Source organism: Stegodyphus dumicola, chromosome 6 (assembly GCF_044657685.1).
Source record: "Stegodyphus dumicola isolate Sdum_Otavi_A_Nest chromosome 6, ASM4465768v1".
Lineage (NCBI taxonomy): Eukaryota > Metazoa > Arthropoda > Arachnida > Araneae > Eresidae > Stegodyphus > Stegodyphus dumicola.
In genome coordinates this window covers 59,550,166-59,574,931 of record NC_140773.1, presented here as the reverse complement: position 1 = coordinate 59,574,931, position 24,766 = coordinate 59,550,166, and the positions used below count along the sequence as shown (strand labels likewise).

The 24,766-nt window shown below is 30.9% G+C and overlaps 1 protein-coding gene across 1 annotated transcript in view; it reads left to right on the top strand.

Moving 5' to 3' along the window:
* The first annotated feature begins 712 nt into the window (after nt 1-712).
* Nucleotides 713-24,766, top strand: part of LOC118182766 (receptor-type tyrosine-protein phosphatase T-like) — a 163,233-nt gene continuing 139,179 nt past the window's right edge. The window contains exons 1-5 of the mRNA XM_085819657.1: nt 713-868; nt 6,842-6,923; nt 9,715-9,787; nt 11,939-12,078; nt 17,385-17,440. Coding sequence (XP_085675783.1) covers nt 802-868; nt 6,842-6,923; nt 9,715-9,787; nt 11,939-12,078; nt 17,385-17,440 — 418 coding nt within the window. The 5' untranslated portion in view covers nt 713-801. The remainder of the gene's footprint in view (nt 869-6,841; nt 6,924-9,714; nt 9,788-11,938; nt 12,079-17,384; nt 17,441-24,766) is intronic.

Genomic DNA, 24,766 nt, shown 5'->3' with positions numbered 1-24,766 from the left:
CATATACATATATTAGCAGTCCTATATACAAAATTTCAACGTTCTGAGGCTACTCGTTTTTGAGTTATGCGAGATACGTACGCACGTACGTACGTACATACGTTCGTACATACGGCACGAAAAATTCTCTTCAGAATTCATTTTAAAGCAGTTTTATAATTTTTTTGGAGGAAAAGAGTCTTTTATTCTGTCCTTCTGTCCTTATATACAGATATCACGCAAAAACATCGTTAAATTTAATTCGATAGCGGTCAAAATGGATATTTTCGTTGAAATATGCTGCCTGAAACTCTTCGCGATTACAATACTTCCTTTTAATTCGTACAAGGAAGTAAAAAAACATCGATATAAAACTTTAACGATAGCAGAACTCATATTAAATCGTTGCTCTGTCTATTTAGCAATGAGATTGGTATCTGAAATTTATCTAATTAACGACATTGTTCTAAAAGCAGACTGAGGGTGTTTTATGTATATATACTTAGACCTGAATGCATAATTTTTTTCGATTTCTGTATCCATTCAGGAAAAGATTAAAGGTTAATGATCATAAAATTAAATACATTTCTATCTCAAAGTGATATTTCCAAGTAATTCTCTCTTATCTGCAATAGCATCAAGGAAGCCCATTCATTTCCTCCTTTAGCATCCGCATCACAAATCAAAAGTGAACAGAAATTAATTTATCTTTTAAAACGTTTCATTTTTTTGTTCCAACAGAAATTGCTGCTTTAGAGCAGCATGAAATTCATGCTTTGAAAGTATAACTTACCCAAATGTGCTTTTTCTGCATTGAGCAAGATGAAAAAAGTAGGATATAATTTATATACGGTATTTGGCGTTCTCTTATTAGCATGCAAAATATCAGGTAATATTTCTATTTTTTTTAACTTTTTCAAAGTTTATGTTCCATAGCTCAATCAAAAAGGAATTTTAGATTACTTCGAATTTATTATGAGAAAATTTTTGAAAGACATAAATATTTTAAATGTATCTATTTAAAGTTTGTAAAAATCTACTTCTTCGAACTTAAATTATAAATATAGTAGCAATTTTTTATAATTAATTATTTTATATTTTTTCTTAGTAAATATAAAACTTCTTTATGCTCTCAAATGTCAATGAATATAAATATAGCGTTCTAATTAGAATAGTGTTTAATAAAGGTACTACAGCATTATTCCTTATGAGATATAAAATGCGCAGAATCTTCTGCGTAGTATTTAGTCAAATAATAATTATCCTCATTCTGAGTTATAAAATATTAAGAGGCATAAAATAAATGGTTAGAATATTTCGCATTTGTGGCACTTATAATGAATTTCTAAATGTTATGGCTTTTACTTGAATTCTTTTCTTAATATTTAAAAATATTACCAATCTTTCTAATATGACAAAAAATTATTTTCTTAATCTTTTGATCAAGTAATTTTCAATTTTATCGCAGTCTAGATCAAACTGTAAAACCCTTTCTTTGGTAACATATTATGCTAATAAATTTTCAATTTTATTGCAATCTAGATCAAACTGTAAAACCCTTTCTTTGGTAACATATTATGCTAATAAATAACCGTAATCATTCGTCTCTAACTGGGACTAAATAGGATTGATTTGCATAGTTGTAGCATTAATAGGATTTTTTTAAGCATAAACATGTAAAGTGAGTTGTGTCTTCAATGGGATTCCAATTCGGAAACTTCCAATTGCTAACCGCACTTCAGTTATAGCACGAAGGCGAGCGCTAAGGATGGAGAAACTGCATTAAATTTTCTTCCACTTTAAATGGCGATTAGGCCGTAGCGAACCCAGCTGGCAAATTCTGGTATTTTTTAGATTTGAAATGTTTTATCCGATCATAGCTTAGAAAGCTCTTGAGTATATATACACTAATTAAAGAACATATTTATGGTGAGAACAGCCGAAGAATGGAAATAAAATATTCGTAACAGCTGCGTAAATGATTTCTTAGACAGAAGGGTAAATTTTGAATTACGTTTTTGAATATGTCAAGAAGAAAGTACTTAAATAATTATGAAAAATGGCGGATGAATTGATTCACTGGATTACAGTGAAAACTTCGTTCACAATTTAATTTGTTCCGAAAGTCGTTCGTCAATCGAAATGTGCCTAAATCAAAATAATTTTCCTTATCAAAATTTATGTAAAATGGATTAATTCGTTCCTAGACCACAGATGATTTATTGAAGTTTATTTAAATCTTACACCAGTACTTCGTGCACATGTTCATAACCCCAAATCAATGGAAACCAATAAATATAAAACAAACAAAAAAAGATAAACAGAACATTTAACATATAAAATAGATAAAATCTTAATTTTATTTTACTGTACGTGTACGAAGGAAAGTGGACCTCATATATGCATGATGACGAGGAAGGTGTCATTCTTTTGATGAGAATTCTCCTCCATAAAAAAATCAGATAATTAACTGTCTTTAAAGGGTATCTTTAAAAAAAATCATCTCTAAGCACTATTTGATTCTGCTTGAGGCTCATTGGGCTTCTGTTTCAAACCAAATTCTTCAGTGAGATTTTGATACCTGTATTTTAAATGCTTCTAAAGTAAGACATGGCATTGTCATTGAAAATACTTATGTTGTAGCTTGCTATTATTTTAGCAGAGTGATATTATTATGTTAAAACTTTGCATCTTCTCTCATTTTGCTTAGGTTTCGCGGATCAGAGAATTAGGGTCTCTTTTTTTTAATCCCTTATGTTCTGATGACTTTCTTGTTCAATAGTCTTTTGTTACTACTTCTGAAGCTTTTATACATTATTGTTGAGCTTATTTCTACGGTCCTTCAGTGATTCTCCGCGTCTGCCGTTCTACGTAAGTGCTCCACGTCTCCACGTCCTTCAGTAATTGTTCCGCGTTGTTAATTTACTAACCTATGGTTTTGCCTATGGCTAACCCAAAAAAAGTTCTAAGTATTGAAGAGTTCGAAGTCTCTGTCTATAACTTAATCTCTCCTTAATTTCCTCCAAACTGAATTCATGGTCCTGTAAGTCACTTGCTGCCAGGATTCGTCAATTGAAGTTAATTGATGGAAAATATTAAAATAATGTTTTTAGAAGTTCCTGAGTGTTATTGCTCAGGCTACCTCAAAATATCACTGAAAATCACGTAATGATGGAGTGTTTGTAAATCGAGACATTATTCGTTATCCGAGGCCGTTTTGGAAGTCTGTATAGCTTTTTGCAACTACCGTAATGAGAAGCGTTGAGGTTACGAGTTTTGATATTAGTTCACAGTTTGAAACTGACTTCTATCACTACAGTTATTCGTCCCCGCAACTTGACAATTCGACTGCTGTAGTTGATACAGCTCAACTGGTCGTATTTACAAGAATGGTTTTGAGAAAGAAAAATAAGAGAGGAGCTGGTCCCGATTATTCTGCTAACAGGACGCTCTGCAGGACAGGAGACATTTAGCAGTTGAAGATCTTATCAACTCTAAAAATATTCCTATAAATAAGTTGGTGGGCTTAGTAATGATGGATTTTCTACAATGTTAGGCAGAAAGAAGGGAACATTCGTTTGTGTTCTAAACACAACAGCTTTCCAAAATTTCTGTCTTACCACTGTGCAATACACCAGGAGTCACAATGTGGAAAATTTGGAAGTATGAACAGTGTAATAAAAACATTTGTAAAATAGTGAACAAAGTTAGAGCACATGCAATTCAGAGATATTTTCTCAGAACACTGACTGATGAACTATATTGCCAGCATGGAAATCTAGTGCTTCATACGGAAGTTCGTTGGTTAAGTAAAGGCGGAGTTTTAGAACGTTTTCAAGAGTTGCTTCATGCTTTAGTAGAATTTTTGAAAGAACAAAGCTAATCCTTCTATGAACTAGAAGATGCGGGTCGACTGCAGGATTTTACATTTCTCGTAGACATCATTGAAAAGTTTAATATCTTTAACTTGCAGCTTCAAGGTAAGGATAAAGATAGTGGCGGAACAATTTCAAAAGTTGCTTCATTCTCAAATAAGTTGGAACCTTGGAAAAACGTATCATCCGAGTTAAATACAAACACTTTGCCTGTTTAAAACAAACCCTTGACAAGCACGGGTCTTCAACGCCTCCTTACAACAGCGAATAATACGTTGAAATTATTTCAGATTTGAAAAGTGAATTTAACACACACTTTCAAGAATTAAAAAGTATTTCATTTGTTGCACAGTTTGTCAAATCGCCTTTAATAGAGGTTGATGCTGAAGAGTTCTCTACTTGTTTCATGGAGTATTTTGATTTCCAAGAAGATAGTGCTGCAACAGAGTTGGAACTGATTGATTTGCAAGCTCTGAAAATATTTGGCTTCTTGTTCCTGAAGAAAAATACCAAATGTTGGTCCATGTTTGTCTCAAAGTGAATATTATGTTCAGCTCTATATATCTGTTTGAGATTTCTTTTTCCAGCATGGAATTTATTTAAAAAATAAGTCGAAAAACAAACTTGAACAACTGTATTCGAATGTCAACCATTACCTACTCGCCCAAAATTTAAAAACTTGTTGATGAGAAAAGAAAGAGTTCCATCATTCTCATTAAAATTAATAAGTCTGATAAAAAATTTCTTATTACATTTTTTATTTATTACTAACTACACTTAGTTTATTTCTTATGTACAATTCAATTTCACTTTCGTTTCGCTATATACAGTTTAGTTTAAATTAATTTCATATTTACTAGAAATATAAGTTTATAAGCAGTAAACAAATGTAAGATTTTCTTTAAAGTTGGTAGCTCACAGTAGAATTTCAAAAAGGTACAGTAGCTCAGAAGCTTCATAAGTTTGCGATCACTGGGTAAACAATCTGCAGAAATGGGAGTTGTTTTGTCACTCTCAACAGGTTCCAGTGTTCTGTTTCATGGCTCTAATAACGAAGAAAAACAGGCACTTGAGAAAAAAAACAGATATCTTCTTGCATCTACAAATACTCATATAAAAGAGATTTGAAGTGCTTATTGATTTACCAGAAATAGGTCACTACGTGAACAAGCCTGTATCTTCTCACTTCAACGGCAAAACATTCGAGTTCAAAATGGTATCGTAAACGAACATAATCAAACTCTCACGAACAAAATTGAGTTTTTTTTTAAGAGGCAGATGTAAATTTTGTTTGATGAGTGATCGCAATCATGTATTTACACGAACAGATACAAATGCACGATATTCCTAGCAACATTTTGGAAAGAGAGAGATTTAAACCTCTATTTGCTGTGGTCTAATTCAGTTTGTCAGGTTGGCAGCTCGTGGCCTGTTGCGGCCCCCAAATATATTTGAGTTATCTATTGGTTGCAAATAAGGTGCTAAAAGTTTGTAGACGGTTAAGGTTATTGAAGGAATAACTAAATCAGTAAACGTAGAGAGCTCTAGATCCTTGAGTTTGTTGCATTGCTTGAAGAAACTGAAATTAAATGCAGAGAAATTATTTAGTATAATGATGTGCAGCAGTTACGTCGAGGAGTTGAATTAAAAGTCTTTTTATCAAAGTTTTCATGACCCAAAAATAAATAAATGAAATTATCGACGAGCTGTATAATAAAACATAGGTAACGAATTTAGCTTTTATTTTTCACTTAAATATTCTAAATAAAGACATGCAGCGGAAGAATAAACTCTTCACTAACAGACTGACACACTGACTGACATTTAAAAATGAAGTCGGAAATATATAATTGCTGTGGAAAATTTCTGTAATTTCTACATGGGTTGATGGGAAAATGATGAGTATCTGAGAATCTTTTCCGATATTAGACGTGTCCATGTATTCCCAAGTTTCTGAAAGTTATACATTGGTATGTTTGAACTTTGGTTGTACAGTTATGGCCGTTAGTATTTAGTCACTACGAGAGAAAGTACATTTTATCGTGGTGGGTGAGAAAGATGTTTGTATGAATATACAGCAAAGATGGGATTGAATTTTGCATTAGACTTAAAAAGAGCAGTAGCAAAGCACTTGAAATGTTATAGCATGCTTGGGGGATAAAAACTTTAAGTTCACTTTATTATTTCAATCATAGAAGCCCTCCAAGCTTATAACATAGCAAAGCACACTTTGGAAGGTTATTGATTGCATAACGGATGTAAATATTGCCATCATGAATGTAAATATTGCCAACCCATGGGTAGATAGCCATGGTCTTTAAAAATGGCGTCACAATGACTATCATGTAAACGTTTTAAAAGCCATCTCCATTAAGCAATAAAAAAGAAAAGACCGATTTGCTCAAGGAATAGTGCTTTGCTTCAGAACCAATGCACAGCTGCATGTTGCTGCTGTAAAGTTTTCGAGCACCGCTGCAGAAGTTTTTGAAATCAGTCTGTAAATACTACAATAATATGTGAGATTTAGTAATTCTCTGCATTGAAAAGACAGTTGAAGAGGTTCTCTTTAGATGAGGAAGTGGCGAAAACCACCAATTCCGCGGTACTAAATAGGATGCCACAAAACAATCTATTTCTTGTTTCTTAATCTTTAATAAAACAGTACAAAAAGTGTAATTTCAAAATATAATTGTGGAAAAGGAAAATACAAGGCCATTAGACAATCCAGTTTTGAAATAAGGGAAACAATCTCAAAACTCCTTACGTAATTAACTCCGGGTGCATGATTTAACAATAATCTAATTAGCTGCAACCGTCGCTGTATAAAATATCAGTATAAAAAGTTTATTTTTCATGCAGCTTTGAAATAAATATTGTCTGCATTTTATGTCAGCAGAAATATCTGCAGGTAATTAGAAGTAAATTTAATTCTTTGGTTTAAATAATATTTTTCTTATTTTATAAAACCAAATTTCTCTCTTACATAGGTGATCTACGTGATCTGAAAAATGGCTTCAGATGTCGAGAAACAGCAGAAATTTTTGGGAAAACAAGAAATCACATTTTTGAGTAAGTCATGAGTGTCAATTTTTTTTTTTTGTTTGTTTGTTTTGTTTTGTTTTTCAATAAGTGAGATACATTTCTTACGTAATGGTGATATAGCCCAATAGTTCTGTTTTTAAATACTTAAAATTCAGACTTATGATGCAATAATCTACGAATTTTTTCATGGAACGATTATGAACATAGAAAACAGTAGCAGATGAATGTTAATCTATTGTATTCTCAGGTAGTCAAGTTTTATCCATTTGAAGTTCTTTTTAGAACGTGATTTTAAGTTACGCTTCATCACTTTTCTCTCTTTGTGTCTAATTTTGCTTTGATTTTCATACAGGGATGTTGAAAGCTCAAAAGTTTTATTAAATCTCCAAATGAATGGACTGTGATCCTACTGTAACATCAGTTTTAAGGTTCCATGTCAATTTTTCGTACTTGGAAAATTTATTCAGCTTTTTGGTGCAGGAAACGTGAAAATTCAACTTGCACCCCCCATAAGATTATTTTATTTATTTATTTAAGAAAACGAATGCAAAACACCTCGTATTTCCCAAAGTATGTTACGAGGCTTACAGAAATAAGTAAACAACTCGGCAATACAGCGGAGATACAATACAACGATAATACATGATATCTAGCTTTGGAGAGAATAAGGAGTATATATAATAATAGAAATGCTACTATAATAAGAATTCTAACATATACTAAAAATAACAAAACTAACCACGTATTTTCCGAATGCTAACTAGATGCGCTAACCGCTTATAGCAGGATAGCACACCCAAAGCAAAGAAACAATTCTTTATAATCTCAGCACTTGATGAGCGATGGGGAGAGAAATGAAATCCATTCCACCTAATCCAGGTGGCGTAGAATTATGTTCCACTACATTTTATTTACAGTGCCACCGTAGACACCAAGATATTTCGGACCAGGAAGCATGAAAGATTAACTGTCTACTCACCGGGATTGACTCATGAAAAATCAACGTTCCATTCACCGGAATTCAAACCTCGCATCTTCCATTTTCTAGATGCTAAATACTTTCACCAGAAGAGCATGAACAAGGAATGCGATGATTTCTTATAATCTCGATGAATAAATTTTCTTACTCTTCATTGTTCAATAAACGGCTCCCCATGATAGACATCGTAGATAGCATCGTAGATAATGTACTTCATACAAAAAAAATTTAAATATTGTCCTGTGGCAAAAACAACATCGATACAGCTTGAAACTATTGTGCAGTTGAACACCTGTTGTAACCGTATGTTCCAGATTCCATGTTATTATACGCAAAATCTGGAAATGATTTTATACAATATGAATTGGCAAAAGGCTTCGTCTTTTCTTCGGAAATACAATATTGACCTTCTTACGGTCTTTTACTCAAGCCGCGATTGAGAAAGTAAAAGCATATTAAGAGTTTTCTAAACGAATATTATGAAGCTACATGAAAAAACTGAATATTTGATTTTCTAATAACTACTGAATGGAAATGAGAAATAATCGCCCTATTAATTGCATTCTGTTAATTCATAAAATAAATCTTTTATAAAATTTTAAATTAATTGCGTAAAAACAAATATTACCGAAGTTCATAAAATGCTTTTATAAATAAATTTATCAATTTCATTGTTTAGTAAATAAAATATCATCACATTTTATTTGATGTGAAAACAAAAGAAATAAGAGAAAGTAAGGAATTCGCTATTAAAAAAGAAACACTGTTCTTTAAAAATTCTTCTACCAAGACATCTTTACCCTGAAGCAGATAGCTCTCACGTGCTTTGCAGTAATTGATTAACTTTATAAATAAACATGTATAACAAGAAAAGAACAAAATATGAAATCCATATTGCTGTTGATGCATATTCATACCAACAAGAAAATGCATTCAAGCGCAAGAATCCTCCATTTGAAACGGCTAATTTATTTTTGTGAAATGCCATATTGAATGATAACGTATTAATCAAATATAAAATAAGTATAATCTATGTGATTTGTGCAGCTATTTCTCACTATCTTCTTGCATAGTTTTCTTTAACTGTTTATATAAAAATAAAAGTAACTAAGATGAAACACACACACGTATAAAAAGGGGAAAAGTGAGATAAATATAAGGGTATAATTTTTTATTATGCTAACAAGTTTTAATTTAAGTTCTTTTAGACGAAAATTTATCTAAGATTAGTTTGAGCTTTCTTTTGTTTTCTTTCTTGTTCATACTTTTTATAGTAATTCAAAGCATTATTTAATAATATGGCGAACTTGAAAACTTTTTCCAGATTTAGGTTCACATTCATAATTCTTCTTGACATTTCAACTGTGAGAAATCTTTTCTAAGATTACTACAAATTCATTTCATTTCTGGAATGTATTTCTTCATCAGTAGATTGCGTCGCCAGTAAATGTATTAGAGTGAGGCTAGAAATCTCCTTAATTTCTTGGGGGTTAGTAGGTATTCTTTTATTTGTAGACATTTTTTGTACTGATCCGAAAATAAAGGCTGAGTAGTAATTGCAACCACAGTAACAGCACTGTCTGGACTGTATTATGAGAAATTCATCCGAAGTTAAATAAAATTATTTTGCAATTAATAAACCATATAAATTTGGTTAATTAACTCCGTGTTAAAACAGGCTAATTAACTCCGTGTTACATGAGGCATTGCAGTAAACAAAAATCAAAAGGTAAAATGAAAGTTAAATCGGGGACAACGAAATAACCCTTGTTTTTTTAATTTCTCGTCTTCTCTTATTTGCAAATGAATACTAATTTTCTTTTCATTTTATTTAACTAGGGTTCACTGCAGATATCCTTGCTTGAGAACTGATGATAAAATTCAAGTCTGGGGAACAAATATTTTTTCTTTGGTATGTAAGAAGTATTTGTTTTCTGCTTTATCTCTAAACAAAAAAGCTTAACTTCATGAGATTCCTATTTTGGGCAAGTTAAAAGTATCTTGAGGTTCTGAGATATTCTAGGCCACTTCAAAAGTGGTCCGACAGATATGATAGACCAATTCGCATCACATTTATTAGCATTGGAAGACCTACTTTCGCAGAGATGGAGGTACGTCCGCTCAAACTTTGGCGATTCGGCAGTTCTCTCGTTAGGAATCATTCCATGTTCAGTCTCTGAGCGGCTTGTCCATTTTTGCTCGCTGTCGCATGCATCGGATGGATATCTGCAAACTCTGCGTTTGTAAAGTGATAGTTGTAAATCTCCGCTAGGAAATGATGCCTTTATTACCAGATGTCATCGAATGCCAAAATCTGCACCATATATGACGATTAAACGCGTCATTTTTGGGCACCCATTCTACTATGAAACATGCTTATGGTATCCTCTACAAATTTTTAAGCCCTATATTTTTTGAGCACCCTGTATACTTTCGAAGTGCGAAGAGAATCTCCCAAATTTAAATTAATTTTAAAGATATAACAGTTTTAGTGTACGTATACCTTTAACTTAGGCCCACCTTTCAGAAGCCTTGAAACTTACTTTCTAGTCTATTGAGAAAGCCCAAAGTTTGCAGTTTAACAGGTTTATTAAAAGTATATATAAGGCACAGTATTTAACTGCAGTTTATCGTCATTTCAAAACGGATACAACTGAACTCAAGCTATCCAATTGTTTGCACTCTAGTAAAACTTATGTAAAATTAATTAATGATTTCTAAACCAAACTTTAATTAAGCTAGTTTTTATTTATAGTGCAAAGTCGGAGATCTGGAATAGTTTGGATTTCAGAGAATCCAGAATTTAAGAATGTTTGGATTTACGGATCAGTTTAAATCTAGTAAGCTGACATATGGAAATTATGAAATTAAACATATTAAATAGTTTTTATGAAATAATTAAGACCTTAGGGAACTCAACATCTATTAAAAACTCAGCTTTTATTTATTTTATTAAACATTTCTTTCTATGTAATTTATTTTCGCTTTTTTTGGAACTAATACTGTCTCTTTAATTTTATAGAGAAACATAATTTCTTATTCAGATACAAAGTAGGTCAGGTCCTGTAATTACGAGTACAGAATTCCCACTAAACTGTCTATTGAACTCTTTTCATTCTCAAAAGCCTCTTCGTCACTTTCTTCATTATTGACAGAGATAGTTTCTGGATTTAAACTCATACTACAGATTTCGCTGTCCTTTAGTTGACTGAAACTGGGAAATTGTCATCGAAACGAAAGTTTTTTTATTACATCATCTTTATTTATTATTACTTTTACACATTTCTTCACGAATTCCGTTAGCTGGAAAATTTTCCCTTTTGCTTGTCATAACCTAAAATGTATTAAAAGAAAAGATGAAAAAAAGAAAAAAAAAAAAAAAAAAGAACTCATATAATATTACTTATGCTTAAGGCATGTAATTCATTCTGAAAACCGTAACCTTGCTCCCCTTTTCGACTAGAAACAAACAACGGGCTGTATCAAATTATTACTTAGGTCCTTAGTAGGTTAAAAGAGAAAGAACATAAAATACGTATAACAGCTTTTCATGGTTGAAAAGTTTTCTACCCTAAAGAAAAATACGTATTTGGTTCTGTATTTGTAAAGAAAAGTATGTATGTATTTGCTATAAAAAGGAAAACAAATGTTCCCCAGAAATTTACAAACTACAAAATTTAGTATATATTTCAAAACTTATTTCCAGCCTTCATGCATCCAAATTATGTTTTATTGATGTAAACTATTCATAAAAATATAAATGACAATAATGCATACTTCAAACACGAGCTTACTTTTTAAGTGTAATTTCTGCGTCATAGGAAACAATGTAAATTTTTTGTACTGATTTTTAGGTTAACGAAAATAATACACGCTCCCTATTTATTCATCAATTAGCTTTGCATATACGCATTTTAAAGTAAATTAAACTCACAGTTAGTATGGTAAAATAACTGTTTAGTTATTTTCAAACTGTTTAGTTTCAGTAGAATTCGTCCATATGCAAATCAGCTATGCATCGTATGTTGTTTTGCTGTAAAAATACTTTTTTATTGTTCAATAGAATTCATCTGTATGCAAATCAGCCCTTCATGATTTAAGAATATCCATATGGAATACGAATGCGAGAGACGTTCGACTGAGTTTCAAACACTTCAAGGGAATAAATATGGGTTCAGTTCGATTTGGATACATGTCAAAAGAGTAAGTCTGATATATCTTTAAATTATCATCTAACACCAAGTAAATTCATTCGCCACTTTCTTTTGTGGTTTCAGAGCATCTTGGATGCCTTAAATGAATTTATAGTGTATGTTCTTCAAGATACAACAGTCTGTTCGTGCAGTTACCAGCTATAAAATTACGTACCGGTTATCGGTACCTAACTTGAAAGCATTTCTTAATTTGTTGTATTTATTATCTTTCATGTAATCTGACTTTCTCACTAAGACCTGATACTTCCTGAAAATTTTAAACACTCAAACTAATCGAATGTGATCCATTACTCAACTAATCGAATGTGATCCATTACTCAAACTAATCGAATGTGATCCATTAGAAAAACATAAGGAAATGTTTAAGATTTTTATTTAGGGCTAAGGAATGACTAAGCTATGTAACATGCAGTAGTTTCTACAAATGGGGGGGGGGGTTGTAGGTAAAAAATGTACTATTCTTCCGGAAAGCAAACTACCCAGTACGTATTACATACTTGCTTCTGCTTTTTAGAAACAAACTTATAAAACAAACAATAAGAAAACCCATAAATGATTCATTAATATGTAACTATTCATTCAAGAAAAAGTTTTAAGGAACGATTAACACAAATGTACTATTCTTCCGTAAAACAAACTACCCAGCACGTATCATATATTTGCTTTTGCTTTTTAGAAATTTATAAAACAAACAATAAGAAACATCAGATATAATTCCTTAAGAACATAACTATCAATTAAAGAAAAAGTTTAAAAAAAAGGGTTAACAGAAATCCTTCATGAATCAATAATATAAACCTTTCAATATAATGCGATTAATTCTAGATGTGATACCTGCTTATATACATAGCAAAGAACACTGCACAAAAAAAGGGGGGACAGTTCCATAATTCGATTCTAAAACTCAAATTATGCCAAACTGCCAAGTTTTGTAAAAATCGTACGAATAGTTTTTAAAAAATTAGCTCTCAAAATTTTAGCTCCTCAAGGTTAATTGAATTTGGTATATATTTATTAATCTCTCTTTTTTATTAAACTTATTTGATTCTTCCTTTCACATTTCGAAATCCATGTTCATTCCGAATAAAATTCACTCATTTTTTATAATTTATTTTTAAAATTTGTATTTTTAAAAAATTTTTATAAATTTTTACCATCATCTTAAAGTAGACGTATTTCTAAGCATATCTGCAAAAAATTACAGTTTTCTTTATTCAAAATTTCCGAAGATAAGATACATGTGAATTTATATATTGGTGCGTTTTGAAATTTGGCATATTTGTTGAAAGCGATAAAACATCAAATGTGGTTTAGATACTTTGCTAAAATTATTTGGAAGTAGAAACGAGGTCACTTTTTTTTCCGCTCATGCACAATGTAAAAGGGTAGGAACAAGGTGCATTTTTTTCCGTTCCGGCATAATGGAAGGGAAAGTAAAAGTGGTTGCCACATATTAAGAACTTCGCCAAGTGAATTATTCTTGGCGAAAACTTAAAAAATTGTGCCAAGATAAATTTTTGAAAGATAAATTTCGCACCAAATTTTACAAAATTTAATATCTAGGCATAATTTGAGTCGTAGAATCGAAAAATGTAAACAAATTGGCATGTTATTTCCGAAAAAGTCCGATTTTGTGTCAAAATACCTATGTTAGAACAATGCTATATGTATCCAAAGTCGCGCTTTCGAGACATGAAAAACACAATTTGAATTTTGTCAATCGGCCCAGTAGAACGGGACATATAGAACTGTCCTCCTTTTTTTAGTCCAAAGGGGCTTTGTCCCTGAAATACTATTGTTTTTTCCGTTTTGAGATTTTGCGTTGAATCACTATATTTCACTCTTCAAACTGTTCTCACCAAATGTTAGATTCTTGCATTATATTTGAAGAAATTAAATAATGAAAAATCTGCATAAATGTATGTGTATTTCTCGCACTGTGATGCAACAACGGTACATTGAGCCATCGAATTTTGAATGACGTAATCCTCCTACGAATATGGGCATGTGGAAGACCAAATTTGAAATTTGGAATTTCTTTTATTATCAATTTCCTATTTTGTAAAACTTTAACAAATTTTTCAGTAACAAACTCAACGATTTAAAAGCGAGCAATGGCAACACTCTACAACGGGGGGGGGAACCTTTTAATTTTCAGTGGGCGCGGATTTGTGTATCGGAAATTCTAAAGATATGTTCATTTTAAAATTATTTTGCGACATTGATACTGAACTGAATTTTATGGTTTAAGTACAAAGAACATGTTATTTAATAAATAAATGTAACACACAAAACGTTAAATAAACGCCTCTTTGGGCGTAATTTAAAATCTGAAACCTTTCAGATTTTTGAGGGGGGCTTGTATTTATTATTATTATTATTTTGCGCAGTGTACATATTTTATTGTCAAGTGCAGCATCCTATATTTCAGTAGCAATATTTAATTAAAAAATCTGATCTGAACGCCACATAACTTCCTTGTACGACCTATTAAAATATGCACATTTTATGCTGCATTTCATTTAAACTTATTTCCTCGAATTTTATTGGAGATATATTTCTCATTCAATTAATTCAGATCTCACTTCGCGTCAATACATAAAAACTGAAATTATCTTCATTAAAAATGGAAAAATGTAGAAAGACATATAGAAGCAATTCGGCCAGCGGGTAAGAAGACAGATTTTTCGGTGCGCAAAACTGTACTTACTACTGGTTTCCCTCTGTAAAAAGGCACTGGATGTACAGAAACTGACTCAATTTACTATTCTGCTAAGTTTTAAATGTAAACAAATACGGCTGCTCTCTTAGGCTTAGTTGCACTTAAACAACATTAAATTGTTGATCATTCTACAATTATTGCATGCAGATTAGCTAAAGGTCTAAAAACCTTAAACGGAAAATAAGAACAACATAATTCAATTATTTTGAAAGCAAAAAATGCACAATTTACCAACATATAAGAATAAAAAAACTGAGCTCACCGAACCGAGTAACAAAGTGGGTATATATATATATATATACTTTTGGTGCTGCGGCCGATTTGAACCAAAAAGGATGTGCACTGGACATATTATAGCACTCCTATACACAAAATTTCAACGTTTTGAGATTAATCGTTTTTGAGTTATGCGAGATACATCCATACGTACGTAGACTGCGCAAAAAAGGAAAATGAGACAGTTCTATATCTCCCGTTCTACTGGGCCGATTGACGAAATTCAACTTGCGTTTTTCATGTCTCGAAAGCGAGACATAGGATATCGGACTTTTTCTGAAATGGCATGACAGTATTTTTCCATAATTCGATTCTAAGACTCATTATACCAAAATGCCAAATTTTGTAAAAATCACGCGAGTAGTTTTTAAAAATTAGCTTTCAAAATTTTAGCTCCTCATTGTTAATTGAATACATGGTATATATTTGTTAGTATCTCTTTTTTGATTAAACTTACATGATCCCTTCTTCCAGAATTCGAAATTTAGGCTTAATCCAAATATAATTAGCACACTTTTTACTATTTATTTTAAAAATTTATATTTTAATTATTTTTTATAAATTTTTCGAAAAATATTTTGAACTATAACCTATAAAATTTTTAACATTAGCTTAAAGATGATGCATTTCTAAGCACATCTTCAAAAAATTAGAGTTTTCTATTCAAAATTTCCTAAGATATACATTAATTTACATTTTGACGCGTTTTGAAAGTTGGCGTATTTAATATAATCGATAATAACGAAAATGTGGATCACGCACTTTGCTAAAATTATTTGAAAGAATGAACAATGGACTTTTTTTCCTATCGCGCATCAATTAAAAATAATGGATAGTAAGTAAGTTACTATAAATTAAGAATTCCTCCAAGTAAATTATTCTTGGCGCAAACTGAAAAAAGTCCGCCTAGATAAATTTTTTAATTTTTCCATAAATTCCTCACCAAAAATTGCAAAATTTAATATCTAGGCATAATTTGAGTCGTAGAATCGAAATAGAAAAAAAAAATCATACGTTATTTCAGAAAAAGTCCGATTTTGTGTCAAAATACCTTTGTTAGAGTAATATTATATATAAATCTAATATATATCCTAAGTCGCAATTTCGAGAGTTGAAAAACGCAATTTGAATTTCGTCAATCGGTCCAGTAAAACGGCAGATACAGAACTGTCCCATTTTTTTTTCGCATACTTACATACGTATGTACAGACGTCAAGAAAAACTATGTTTTGAATCCATTTTAAATCTATTACATGAACCGTTTTGGGAAAAAGCGTCCTTTATTCTGTCCTTATGTACAGATGTCACGCAAAAAAATCGTTAAATTCCATTCGATAGCGGTCAAAATGGATATTTTCGTTGAAATATGATCCCCGAAATTTTTTATGATTTCAATACTTCCTTTACTTCATGCAAGGAAGCAAAAATGATACATATAGCTTAAAAATTTCAATTTTTTAACCTGGAAACGAAATTTATAGGCTTTCAACTTCAAAATGTATTTTAAATACTAAAAATAAAATAAAACGCAATTGCTCTATTACTACGTTCTGTTAGGAAGTACGATGCATTTTATTTTTGGCATTTCTCAAAAGGGGTTTAAATATTTACTAATTATAGTATTCATTTTATATATAAATTTAATTCTATAATAATAAATTGTTCTTCAATAATTTTTAATAAAAAATTCTATGAAGTGTATTTGGGAAAATTTTACAAATGATGTCACACTGACAATGATGTCACACTGAGCTTTAAATGACTAGCAAAATTTTATGACTGCCAATAATAGTGATGCGTTCTTATAATATAAATTTGTTGATCGAAAAGAATTATAGTAAAATTTTGTAACAGGCTACGTTAAATAAAGAAATTATTTCCTTTGTTTAATATTACGTAGTAATGTATAGATACTTTCAAAATGCTTCATATTTGTGTTACCATTTCCTTTTCTGGATGTTAATTAATAGCATCGTATTTGCTGTTAAATGTTTAACTTTTATTTCCGGTTATTATCATTCACTTAATTCAATTACTATTACCGTTTATAATTTTGTTACATATTTTCTATAATAGAAAGTGTTTTTTCCTAGTTAATTTTCATAACTGAGTAAAAAGAGGTGCTTTCTATCTTCTCTGTAAATTTGCTAACAGCATTTAAATCGTTTTATTATGAGTTTAATTTCGTCTTTTTTATGCTTTTGGGAATTTATATTATTTACATATAAATCATGTTTATCTAATTTTATGTCTGAGAATCTTTATCTTTTCGAATATTTACTGAACTTTATTTGCAGCTTGAATGCAGTCAACGAAACTTTTGTTTTCGAATTTGTGAGTCCAAGAATCACAGGTAATCCTCGACACATTAAAAAAATATTCTAAGTACTTAAAAAAGAAAATTATGGGTTTTATTTATACAATATTTAACACATTTAACGAGACTTTTAGTAACTTTAGTACTCATGTACGTTTTCAAACAGTAATATAAAATTTTAAAGAACTGTGGGTATGCGTTCCAGTACTTTCTTTAGAAAAAAAAAAAGCCGTGCATAATAACGCATTTGATATTTCGTGCTGATGGTTCGGACAGTATCTTAATTTACTGTCTTTTGAAATTCTTTACGTGAAACCTTGCATTTCTATAATATATCTATTAATTATTGCATTTATTCTTATTTAAAGGAAAAAAAAACAGTATTTTAAAATTTCAAACAAATTTATTTTTGCATTTAAATATCAGGCATTTTATATTCAGTTTAATCTATATTTTTTTTAAATTTTAAGATTTACGTTTATGTAGGATTTATAGAATTGAGACAGCAAAATATTCAAATAGGTTAAATTTTTATAAATGAATGTTTAAATAATGTGCAGAATAAAATAAATGATTTTTCTGTTTAGAAGTCTGAACAAATACGCAAAATAAATGAATGTGCTGCCACAGTGAACCTAAGACAAGTTTCAAAGTTCGTATGCAACGCCTAACGTAAACTGCTAATTTTTGCGCTCTGTTTTAATGATTAATTTCTAAAGTGTGGACAAAAGGATATTATCGTAACTGATTTTATACCAACGGAAATGTTTTCACGTGAGGAGAAGTTTAATATACAACTTGTGACTGTGCAACAGGTGCATAACGAAGAATTGAGAACTAAACGTTTTCTGAGTTTAAAGATTGAAAGTAAAGCACTTAACAGTAACGAATTTCAAAGAAAGAAATTTTCATTCAATATTATTTAGGAAATTGTTGTTCCTTTAAAAAATATTCTACAGCAACCTAATCGCAAAAATTTCAGTTATTTATCAGAATTCAATATATATTTTAATTAGATTTGTATTTTTATTTAAATTTGTGACCGAACCATTTTTAAATTGAGAAAATGAGAGTGAAATAATATAATAAATTGCACATGATCTGTGTGCTTGCCGCAGTATCAAATCAAATTAAATAAAGCATAAAAAATTAATTTCATCTTAGGATATTATATCCAAATCTTAAAATTAATAATATTTCGTATTAAGGACCATAATTCTTACATCTAACATCATTAATTTCAAAATATCAACAATATTTAAAATTCTCCTGATTTATTTTTCCTATTGTGGAATTACAGTTAAAGGAAATGTAGAATGTACAGTATTAAAACGAGCTTTTCTAGATTAAAATCAAGAAACTCAAATATTTGTTCTATAGATGTTCAAACCATTAACATGGAAACTGAATCTAACTCTACAGATATTTACTTAGAGAATGAAAATGGTAGTTCTTCAACTTCAGAAGGTAGTTCTTCAACACTTCAAGCATCAGCTATTATAGGAAAGCAAATAACATCGAATTATGATACCTTAATTACACAAAATAAATGCAGAATTCAATTCTCAAGAATAAAAAGTAGAATTTATTAATGTTATCTTTGCTAAATTTGTAAAACTATTTAAAACAAAAAAGGGCAATAGAAAATGCAGTCTCACAGATTTGATTGAAAATATCTATTCATATGTAGAGACACTCAGGAGCATAGCAAAAGAAAGCCCCTTATTCATCTTCTATAACAAGCAGTCACTATAAATAGCATACATCTTTCAAAAATATTCATATCCAGTGATAATTGTTGCAATCATAAATATTCTCTACCCAGAAGAACATTAAAAGAAGTACAGCATGATAATAACGAAACATTAGCAAAATCACAAATAATTAAAAAAATATTCCTAGTCTAAGAAGCCAAATGGCCTAACCATACTTATCCTTCCAAATGAGAACTCACGCAGATTCTAAAATTTCAAGAGGAACTAAAAAAATGTACACCAGTATCTAACCTTGCAATTTCAATAAAAAGAATCACCAAATTAATTAGCAGTTTCTTATAGCAGTACAGAAGAGGTTAAAAACTTACATGAAAATGTAGATAATAATCAAAATATCAAAGAAATGTTTAGTACAATAATCCCACGGATAAGAAATCCAAAATGAGCAGTAGGACATATACCGTATGGTATATAGCGGAAGGTATGGGAACTACAACAATGGAGCTCTTTCTGCCTCCAAAGCAGACTCTACAGTAGCATTCAAAATTACTGATAACCTATTGGCAAAATAAAATGGATAATCGTCTGCTCTCTCACAACATTTAAAATCTTGAAAGAAACTAGACTATTCTTTACTGGTTGGAGAGAATACCACAATATGTAATTCTTCGGAGGATGTAGATGCTACAATTGTCAAGAATATAATCACTCAGCTAGAGACTCTCCACATAAGCTATACTATACATTTTGTGGTGAAATGCATAATATGAAAATCTTTAAGGCCGCGAGACCACATTGCATAAAATGCTATATCACATCGCACACACTATACTAAATTGCATAAAGTGTAATCTTTATAATAATGCCGATAACTGTAACATAAATGTTCATCATGTTGCATATATACCTAACTTTAAAATGTACGGTTGAAAAATTTAAAAAAAAAAACAGAAGATCATACTGACTATGGCACCGAAAATTAAAAAAACAGCTACACTTAATTTACAACCAAGAATAAAGAATACTCTCAATACCACAACATTTTTAAAACAGTCAAGCACCCCCTGCAGCTAAATTCAGTCAAACTAATTTACAAAAGGCTCAAATTTATTAGAATTACTGATACACATATCTTAGGCTGAACTAATGACATTAATCCGCCTGGAATAACTGCCATGTCTGTATTACACTCTTTAAACAATTTCTTCGTATTATCCATCCTAATATGAAGTAAACATGTCCCAAAATAAAAGACGGAATTCTTCAACAAGAAGCTTTGACCAAACATTTCTTATCCACAGTTTTACACTGTTTTCGTCCATCCATTCTTTTTCGAGAACACAAATGAAAAGCTCTTAAAATAAATTCGTGTCACTTTTGCATAATGAAAATCGGCAGCATCAAAAACAAACGAGCGCCAAACGATATATTGGTGAGGGGGGATTCTACCTAAGTTTTGATGCAGAAGTCTTAAAAATTATTTTGTATTTGCGTTGTACTTGGGTCTAAGATTTTCTTTTTCAGCTACGTTCTCCCCCCCCCCCCGTTTTTTTTTTTTTTTCTTTTTTTTTTTTTTGAATATACTACTGATATTATTGCCTAATGGATAAGCCTGAAGGTATTTAAAAACTTATAAATTAGTCTCTTGTGAGTTCGTTTTCCAATACTTCAATTTAAATGTTAATGAAGACTGTTAATTTTGATTTGTGCTCTACTTAAGTAAAGCAAATTCTCTAACTTAGTTAAATAAAGACTTCAAAATTATTCTAACTTAATGATTCCTTAATAAAACTATGCTGAATAGAAGATAATGTACTTAAATGTCTTAGTTTGTTAAATGCGCGACATATAAAATATTTATTAGGGAAATTACATTTCGGCATTGTCTTTCTTTTGAAACTAATCATGGGTTTTCATTTTGTACCGTCCGCTAAGCAAGAAACTCTAGGTGAGGTGAAATTCTCGTAACCTTTTGTTTTTATGTGAAAGATTTTTGTTCCTTTCACATCAATTGTTTTATTTCTTATTCATCTTCAAGAAATAAAAAAAAAACATTTAACATTGCGATTAATCTAAAAAAAATGCAAGGCACCGGATGGAGACTAAATCACAAATACTAAAATTAATTTACAAAAGTTATAGAAAAAAAGTATTATGTGGTGCAGCAATTTGGGCCCTAAGAAAAAAAACGAATGTGATCTATACAAAGACCTTTCCTCTAAACTATTCCAAAGGATATCGAACAACTAATACTGCAGTATACCACATAACAAATAGTATTCAATTATTCATTACTGCATATCAAGAATCTACAAAAACTGCAATTCTGCAACTAAAATAAATTTAAATTCAATAATGAAATAACAATTGTCATTTACTATTATTCCCCAGCACATTCTTATAAAGACATCCAGCTATTAAAATTAACATTAACTTATGCAATAAAATATGATAAATTTCAAACCTTTTTTCCAACTGTTAGATTTGACATCAAAAATGGAAAAGGATGTACAATTAAAATATATCACAATTAGCTAGAATCACAAGACTTTAAATACTAAATTGACAAGAAAATGGTGTTTTTCAATCAGAAGTCTATGCAATTCTTCAAGCAATCGAGCAAAGCATAAAGCACCTTTCTCAAATGCGTAAATCTATATTGATTGTTTATCTGCAGTGCTCGCCATTGCTAATACAAGCAATAAATCATAAATTATTGAAGAAATTCTTGATAGAACCTCAAAATCTCAAATTCAACATTTTTGCATAATATATATAGTTCAGTTTGGGCATAAAGCAATGAGGAAGCAGATCAGTTAGCCAATAAAGCAGCTCAAGGTTGATTGATTTGATACTGCTATAAAAATTTATATTCCATGGCCAGATTCACACCAAAATCAAAATTACGAATTACTACTTAACATCTATGTCAACAATGGAGGGATACCACCGACATAAAAAGAAGAAAAAGCAACCTGTTTACCAAAAATAGACTTTTCTCTTCCATGTAATACCAAACAAATCACACGGTTCATCACTGGAAACGGTCCCTTTCCCACGTATTTTTATGCAAGAACAGATTCTTGTGTATGTGGAGAAAGGAGAGAATCAAAAAACTATATTTTTTCATGTCCACTAGCAAATTCATTACAAATTCTAAAAAAAAACTAGCTTAGAGAAGGAACTTTTACCTTTTCTAAGATTTGCAACACAAAACAAACATACAAGAAACAAAATTTCAAACATTATGGATTTTCTAGCTGCTAAAGATCAAAAACTTTGCTGTACTAGCTAATTACCACGAATCATTATGATTGCTTTGTTTACTGAATTACCTTCATCATCGTTGCCGCATCTGAAGATGTAAGGTTGGCAGGTTGTTGGTAATCTGGACATGTAGTGCATGAAGTCAATACCCACTCACTTACGGTAAATATTGATGGCCTTTATACTTATATAAACCTACGAGACGTTTGACTGTAACTAAATGAGAAAAAAACACGTCGTAGAAGTAAAAGATTAAAGCAACTAAAGATAAGCAACAGAAATTAACGTATTAGGAGTAAATTTGCAGAACTATAGTTTTTTTCTTACTTTCTTCTTTTTTGTGGGAATGAAAAAATGTGCTGAATTTTTTTTTTCACTCTCCAGTTCAGAGCGAGAGTTCTAATTAACTTCAAAACTGTATTCGTGCCTTTTCCTGTTATATATTATTAATTACTTTAACTTTCACTATAACGGACTTCAACGAAGAAATAGATAATTTAGGGTTTATCTGAAAGGAGATACTTCGAATTTGTATTTATACTCCAAATATCGAGCATACATTATAAATCAGAATCTGAAAATAAAACTATTTTTTTACATTCTGGAGAAGGTCTTCTTTGGAAGGTGGCGTGCATTTTTGGTGTTTATTTAGGTTTTCAGATATACCCAAAGATTGTCATGTTAGCAAACTGGTTGTCTACAAGAGGTGATCACTTTAGAAAGTTCCATTCAATTGACTCTGAGAATGAGTTTACAAAACCATAAGCTCAGAAGACTTGGAACGCATGAGAGATTTCTGTGTCTATTTGATTATAGGTAAGAAATATCGAACATGCAATACAATATCAGAGTTTAAGAAATAAAAACTGTTGGAAAGAAGCAAAGTTAGCTATAAAGAAAGCGTTGAAACTTCCTTACGTCTTGCTGATTATCTACATAAGACAAAAATGCTATCTTTATCATTTAACTTTTTGCATAAATTTAATAAATCTTTTAATTTATCTCTAAGGCTGCCACACGGCACGTAAAAATCATGATCGGTATTAAAACGTTTGCTTTCATTTGACAGAATAAAAGGAAGTATATTATTTCTTTGCCGCCAATGCTGTTATAAATCTGTATTTAAAAAACAAAAAGTATGAAATTCTGCTCTTAATTTCGCAAGAAATTGACGCAAATTTTCAGAAACCATCAAGGAAGGAATATATTTAAGGTAAAACTATTGAGAAGTGAGATACTACCTAATTAACTTCTTCTATAGCACTAATACTATAACAGTAATACACTGACCCTCAGCTTTACCGTTATTGTTTTTGCCTTTGGGGGAAATTAAAACACAGAAGTTCAAAGTTAAGTTTATTTCCTCACGCCTGATTAGTTGAAGTTGAAATAGAATAAAAACAAATTTCAAGTCCCCTTGATTACAGGGGAACTTAAAATGCTAGTAGGAATGCTAGGTGGGAATTTACAATAAATTAATTGGATGCAACACAGTGATTCTACTAGAAGTTACGATACGAACTGTGTTGAGCAAACTATACTAAAATTTGCTCTCACCAAAACCAGTGCTAAATGTTAGGTCCTTCACGCTGAATTTAAAACTTTTCTCTCAAACAAGTAAGCAGACAGCAGCGCCCACTGCCAAGTCTCTATTGTAAGTCATAACCGCCGAGCCGGTAGAATAATTAACGACGCTGGTTATAATACCGACAAGCTCGAGTTCGAATTCCGGAGAAAGCAAGGATGTTTATAAAGATTTAGTGTCTGTACGGCAAATGGGGAGGCACAAAATACACCGTGAGCCGAATATCCTTTCAAGAAAAGAAATAAGAGATAACTGATGGAAGACTTTCAAACAGTCTGTCTCCGAAGTGTTTTCTTACAGATTTGAGGAGGAAGCTTAACAGTTAGCTTAGTAACGCATCAATTACTTATGGTATTACAGAGGGGCTGAACTAGCTTCAACCTACTATACTAAAAGCCACTCCGGTTACGATTCTTTCTCTCAATTTAAACTACTCCGTTTACTTCTAACTTTACAAAAGCCTCTGGACTAAGCGACTATGTGACGAAGCGAGCAAATTAAACTAAATAAATAAATAGCTTAAATGATAAGTGTTAATAAAATCTAAAGGAAATTTCACAAAGATATCTAAGAATTTTAAATACTTATTTCATTATTTATTATTTATTTATTTTTTTGCATAATGTGAGTCATAAATTTTTATAAATCAAAGCCTTTTTTTTCTCAGAAAGAATTTTGGACTGGGGTGCGTGGATGATTGCTTTCGATTAGACTAAAACGTGAAATCAGTTGACTTTATATATAAACAAAGAAAGAGAGCTACGTAAAAGAGGGAGATCTTTGTTGGCAGTGCGT